This window comes from Quercus suber, unplaced genomic scaffold (assembly GCF_002906115.3).
Source record: "Quercus suber isolate HL8 unplaced genomic scaffold, Cork oak 2.0 scaffold_544, whole genome shotgun sequence".
Taxonomy (NCBI): Eukaryota; Viridiplantae; Streptophyta; class Magnoliopsida; order Fagales; family Fagaceae; genus Quercus; species Quercus suber.
In genome coordinates this window covers 23,696-30,445 of record NW_027069992.1, presented here as the reverse complement: position 1 = coordinate 30,445, position 6,750 = coordinate 23,696, and the positions used below count along the sequence as shown (strand labels likewise).

Sequence of the window (6,750 nt, the reverse complement as noted above, 5' to 3'; positions counted from 1 at the left end):
GAATGAAGAATGAGGGGGAAAATCTGTGGGCCAAAGTTCTAAGGCACAAATATTGCAGGAGAGTGGATTTAAGTAAAGCGCCAAAGTCGAGAACTTGGGCTGCGATCACTAAGGGTGCCAATCTGTGTGAGAAAGGTTCTAAATGGGTGATTGGCCATAATAGTCAACTCTCCTTTTGGACAGACAAGTGGCTTGACTGTGGGCCTTTGAGGAGCTGTGTGGAAGGACCCTTGAATAAGGGAGAGGAAGGACTTCGAGTCTCTGATGTCCAAAATGATGGTCTATGGAACCTGAATATTGTTTCCTTTGTTTTGCCCCCCTTTCTGGTTCATTCTATCAAAGCCATTCCCATTCGGGCTGCTTCGGGAAGGGAAGACCACATCAGTTGGATTTCTAGTTCAAAAGGAGAGTTTGAGACTAAAAATGCGTATATGTTAGCTATAGGATTAAACCCAAGTGAGCCTAAATTTGCTGGGAACTGGGTTTGGAAGCTAAAAATTCTGCCTAAAATCCAACTGTTTGTTTGGAAATGTCTCTTAAAAAGCATTCCCACGAAATCCATTTTAGCTCTGAGGGGCTTTAATGGAGGCACAACCTGTGACTGGTGTCATGAGGAACAAGAAACCATCACCCACGTTCTTAGAGAGTGCCATTTTGCATCCAGGTTCTGGGCAGAGGCTAACTGCCCAGCACATCTTCGGTGTTCTTTTGACCTTGGTTTTGATGAGTGGTTGAAGAAGAATGCCTGCTCTTCCTCCCACATGCTTGGCAAGGATCAACAATGGGCCACCTTTTTTCTCTTTGGAATTTGGAATCTCTGGCTTTTTCGAAACAAGAGATTATTCGCTAAACCATCCCCTTTTAACCTTCATAAGACAGTGGAGAACCAAGTTGCAGAGTATTTTTACTGTGTGTTGGATCATGCCACGGTCACAAGAGCTGTGCGGATCGTTGTGGGATGGAAAAAACCGCAGGTTGCTTGGACAAAGCTGAATACCGATGGGTCTGTGCTAGGAAGCTCTGGTCTTGCTGGTGGAGGAGGCATTATCAGAGACTGCCATGGAGAATGGATTAGTGGTTACTCTAGATCAATTGGAATTACTTCCAGCTTTGCTGCTGAGTGTTGGGCGCTGAGGGACGGTCTAAGGCTTTGTCTGAGCCTTGGGATTACTGCTGTGGAAGTGGAAGTGGATGCCTCTTCTGTTGTGTCTGTACTTGCCAATGCAGCTGGTACTAATAGTGAAATTGATCCTCTTGTTGATGAATGCAGGGACATGTTGAAGAGAATCCCTCAAGCTCGGCTGAAGCATTGCTACAGGGAGAGCAACAAGTGTGCTGACAGACTTGCACGACTTGGAACTGAAATGGAGGAGGAATTTTTTGTTTTTGATACACCTCCCCCTGTTATTGTACCCCTGTTATTTTTGGACAAAATGGGCACGACCCAGGATCGGATTTGTAATGAAGTGGGCACATCCACTTAAGTTTTTAATACAAGCTCCAGTTTACCAAAAAAAAAAAAATATGTACCATTGCAATTATATTCAGTCTTTAACAGACACTGTTTACTCAAAACCACTTCCACATATTTCGTATTATTCAACAAACGATGATTTTCAATGAACTTTGGTATTGGCCAGAATTGACTTGATTACCTGAAGCAAACAACATCAACTAATATGCTTAATATAATACACTAGATGGAATGATGAAACGAAACAAATCTCAGTACAAACATAAAAGTAAACATGACTACTAGGCAAACACTGCCGAACCTTTCTGCTTCATCCACCACGATTAATAGTCTATAACTTGGAGAGCAAATAGACATTTTACATACTCTCCTCTCCAAGTGAGGTTCACGGACCCGATATCTTCCTCAACACAAATCCAATTAACACCTCCCTCAATACAAAAATAAGTGAGAAATATTCTCCATGAAGATAATAGAGTAAAAATACTAATGCATCATTATACCATAGTGCAGCAACATGAGGCATTGGTTTTATACAATATTCACTACATCACCTTCACATATCCTCATGCTCCATTCCTTCCACTTCCTCATCTTCATATTCCCCTTCCTCATCCGCAGTGGCATCCTGGTACTGCTGGTACTCAGACACAAGATCATTCATATTGCTCTCTGCTTCTGTGAATTCCATCTCATCCATTCCTTCACCGGTATACCAATGCAAGAAAGCTTTCTTCGCTCACTCTCCTAAACATTTCCTGGATGGAGGTAGAATTTCCAATGAAGGTGGAAGCCATCGAAAGCCCCCTGGGTGGAATGTCACAAACACTTGATTTCACATTGTTAGGGATCCATTCCACAAAGTAGGAAGAGTTCTTGTTCTGAACATTAATCATTTGCTCATCCACTTCCTTGGTGCTCATCTTGCCCCTAAACATGGCAGAGGCAGTGAGGTACCGTCCATGCCTTGGGTCAGCAGCACACATCATGTTCTTGGAATCCCACATTTGCTGGGTCAGCTCTGGGACAGTCAGGGCACGGTACTGCTGGGATCCACGGGATGTCAGAGGTGCAAACCCAACCATGAAGAAGTGGAGACGAGGGAAGGGGATCAAGTTAACAGCTAGCTTTCGGAGGTCAGAGTTGAGTTGACCAGGGAACCTGAGGCAGCAGGTGACACCACTCATGGTCGCAGAGATCAAATGGTTCAAGTCACCAACTGCAACAAGGTATAAAGATCAAATTAATACAGCAATAAATAACAAGGAAGACATTAACTAAATTTTAATAGCCAAACATTTCTTGCCATAAACCAGGTATGCAGTCATGCAGAGACAACTTTATTGAGATCTGTGTGAGTGAATTGTAATTAATTAGACAAACAAAATAACCATCTGCTTCCAACATGCAGATATCAAAATTCCGTTCATAATTAATGTTATGCCTAAAACCAATGGTATATATAAAGTAACATCAGTAACAGTAAATTACTGTTCAAGGTTGGAATTCTCATCTGTAACTTCTTAACTTGGGGGGCAGGAGGTTCACACAAATACTAAACCAAAGACAATATACAGTACTAAATTTGGAAGATGAAGCTGCCTAATTGAAACCCCAAATTCCATTTAAGGTGATGATCAAGGGACTCAGGTTTAGTTTTTCACTATAGACATCTTTCCAGAATTAAATGTGTGGAGAAATAAATGAAAAACAAACATCAACATGTAGACCATAACAGGGGTTGAGGCAGCAAACAATCTATTAAAGCAAGAGTAATGTCATTTTCAATAGCAAGCAAGATACGTAAAGAGCTTCATGATTAGAGATAGTGTGGTCCATAAAAATATAGGTATCTTATGCTGACATTTCTTTTTCTTTTTCTCCACCCCCTCTCAATCAAAGCAAAAGTAATGTCATTTTCTTACTTTTCTTTTTCTTTTTTTGATAGGTAGACAGCAGGGGAGGGGGGGGGTAGGGTCTTTCAATAGAAATATCATCTAAATAAGAACAGGGGTATGCGTAGAAATATTGGAAAATAATTGAAAAAATCACTTCCCCAATAAAAACAGGGGTATATGTAGAAGTATCAGAACAAAACGCCAAGAACCACTACTTATATGCAGCAAAAACTACATATTACTTTAAAAATCCTAAAACATAAATTTCATTTGGATAGAGATTAAGACTCTCCTTAATTAAGTTAGATAAGATTGTTTGCACTTAGCAAGTCAATTAAATTTCCATTTTGATAAATAAAAATTCATATAATACATCACATCAAGAGCTTTTTGGTTTACTTACAGCTAGGAGTAGTCAACTTGAGAGTCCTGAAGCAGATATCATATAAAGCCTCATTATCCAAAACCATACACTCATCTGCGTTCTCAACAAGCTGATGAACAGAAAGTGTAGCATTGTATGGCTCAACCACTGTATCTGAAACCTTTGGTGAAGGAAACACAGAGAATGTGAGCATCATTCTGTCAGGATACTCCTCCCGAATTTTTGAGATAAGCAAGGTACCCATTCCAGAACCAGTTCCTCCACCCAAAGAATGGCACACTTGAAAACCTGCAGTACAAAAAAATTCATCATTAAATACCTAACAGCGTAAACACAATCAATAAAAATTTTGGAGCTCTCATGGTGATTATCTTCACTAGACCATGTCTATGTTCAGAATACATTACCTACCCTTAAATAAAATTGACCAGATAAAGTACTGTTCAACCTTCCGATGACAAATAAAGAGAAATTCACTACTAGTTTTCCCACTCATTGCAATACCAAAATACCTAATCAGTAATTCTCCTATTGAGTGCATTTCTAGCATTTTGAGGCTTCGTGCAACAGAGGAATTAAACAGCCTAATGGCAGCTCACATATTTTGCAATGAAACTGAACAATTACTAAATATTCTGCTAGAACTTCAAAAACGCTTATTCTTTCTCCCGGAAGACAAACCACCAGATTTTCAACACATTTATTGTCACTTCAATGTACTGATACAGATACGTTCATAAAAATAATTGCAGAAGAAAAAGTACATCCAAATAGAGTAATTATACCTTGAAGGCAGTCACAGTTCTCAGCCTCCTTTCTCACAACATCAAGAACAGAATCAATAAGCTCAGCACCCTCAGTATAGTGCCCCTTGGCCCAGTTGTTTCCAGCACCAGATTGTCCAAATACAAAGTTATCCGGACGGAAGATCTGGCCATATGGACCAGTGCGAACACTGTCCATGGTGCCAGGCTCCAAATCCATGAGCACAGCACGAGGCACAAACCTCCCACAAGAAGCTTCATTGTAATACACGTTCACACGTTCCAACTGCAGTTCTGAGGTCCCAATGTACCTTCCAGTCGGATCAATGCCATGCTCGTCACAAACAACCTCCCAGAACTTGGAACCAATCTGGTTCCCACACTGTCCACCCTGAATATGAAGGATCTCTCTCATTTTTCCTGAATTCAAAGCAAAAGATCAAATCCAAATCTATCAAAACTCTTGTAAAATTACAACAAAAAGTCCCTAAAATAAATATAATTTAAAGTATGGTCAGTCAATTCAAGAATCAAAATCGCCAATTTCCACACAATTCAATGCATAAATTGAAACTCATCATGGACATCTTATTTTCCAAAATCCAATTAAAGGCAATCATGCAACTCATAATAATCAAAATCATAAGATTTGTACAAGTTTCAATTAAATGCAGTGTGACAGTGAATCCAATAATACTCAATTGATCTAACACCAGCGCTAGTCCAATGATACTAAACCGTACAAATTGAACATAATTCACTAAAACCAAAGCAAACCCAACTAAAATGTACGATTAAGTAATTAAACTTCGAATTCTAGAAAATATATTGAGAATTTAGCAATCTAAAAATAATCTAGCAAAAAATCACAGCAAACAATATGAATTGCGACAAATTTCATTAATAGAAGATAGAAACTATTCAATACAATCAGGAATCAGTAGAACTTATAAAATAAAATAAAGTCTCCATACAATGTGACAATGCAAAGCAAACTCTAATTATACATATATATTCCTAAATATCCATATACCATAAAATTTATAGAAAATTCTTGTATGAAAAAAATCGAGTGAGAAAACTTACAACCAGAGAATTCAATGCAATGTGACAGTGAATCCAATGATCTGCAAGTGATCTAACAACAGCACTAGTATGAATTACAAGATAAATTTCGCTATAAATTACACGACAAATTTTATTCAGAAAAGAAAAATGAATTCAGAATAGTAAAGAATCAACAGATCTAACGAAAAATCTCCATACAATGTGATTCTACAATGCAAACTCTAATTACACATAAATATTTCTAAAAATTCATATACCGAAAACAAATTACCAGAAAATCCGAAGCATATAAGAGAAATAACAAAATTCCAATGCAATCAAACAAAGTCCATGAAGTTTCAGCAATCAGAAAAATCAAATAATTCCAATGCAATCGAACAAAGTACTTGAAGCATGAGCAATCAAAGAATCAAATCACTAGAATACATGTAATGAAGTGAAAGCCGAAATCTAAAAGCATCAACCAGTAATCAACAAAAACCAAATTTCAGCGTAGAAACCAGTAAAACAAGCTAATTAGCCATTGAATTTGCAAAATCTGAAAAGATCTTGAGCAATGCAAACGAAGATTCTAGATCTAGAGAGAGAGAGAGAGAGCAACGAAATTCACCTATAGAAGACGAAGCGAAATCTGAGAGAGTGTGAGGGTGTGAGAGTGTGAGAATTGAGAAATGAGGATATGTGGGAAGATTGAAATCTTTGGAGAGGTTTATATATGGAGGAGTGAGAGTGGGGAGTGAGATCGGACGGTCTGTTTTGGTTCCCTCCTTTATTAGTTTGGACCGTTTGATGCCGTCAGATTGTGGGAATGGACGGTTAGGATTGGGATTAGTTGGAGCGATTAGTGGGAGTTTGGGTTTTTTAAATTTTGATTTTGGTTGAAGTTTTTTGGACAAATATGCCCTTTGTTGAAATGACTGGAATGTCCTTTGACTACGGTCTGAAAATATCCGGATAATGTTCTCTAGAGTTACACTTAACAGTCTTACACACAGATTTTATTTTATTTTTTTAATTGCATTAAATATTGCTATATTTTCTTTATATATAATATGTAACTAAATTGTAAATTATACCCCTAATATTTAGAGGTCTTTGAATTTGACACCCTAAAATTTTAAATTTTTAAAATTTACCACTTGAATATATTTCGTTTGCGCT

At 38.0% G+C, this 6,750-nt stretch overlaps 1 protein-coding gene across 1 annotated transcript; it reads right to left on the bottom strand.

Moving 5' to 3' along the window:
* Positions 1–1,564: 1,564 nt before the first annotated feature.
* Positions 1,565–6,326, bottom strand: LOC112037168 (tubulin beta-2 chain). The gene is given in 5 exon segments (XM_024069987.2): positions 1,565–2,208; positions 2,210–2,693; positions 3,776–4,045; positions 4,543–4,941; positions 6,200–6,326. Coding segments are annotated over 4 exon segments (1,326 nt in total). The 5' UTR covers positions 4,937–4,941; positions 6,200–6,326; the 3' UTR covers positions 1,565–2,030.
* Between the last annotated feature and the right edge of the window lie 424 nt (positions 6,327–6,750).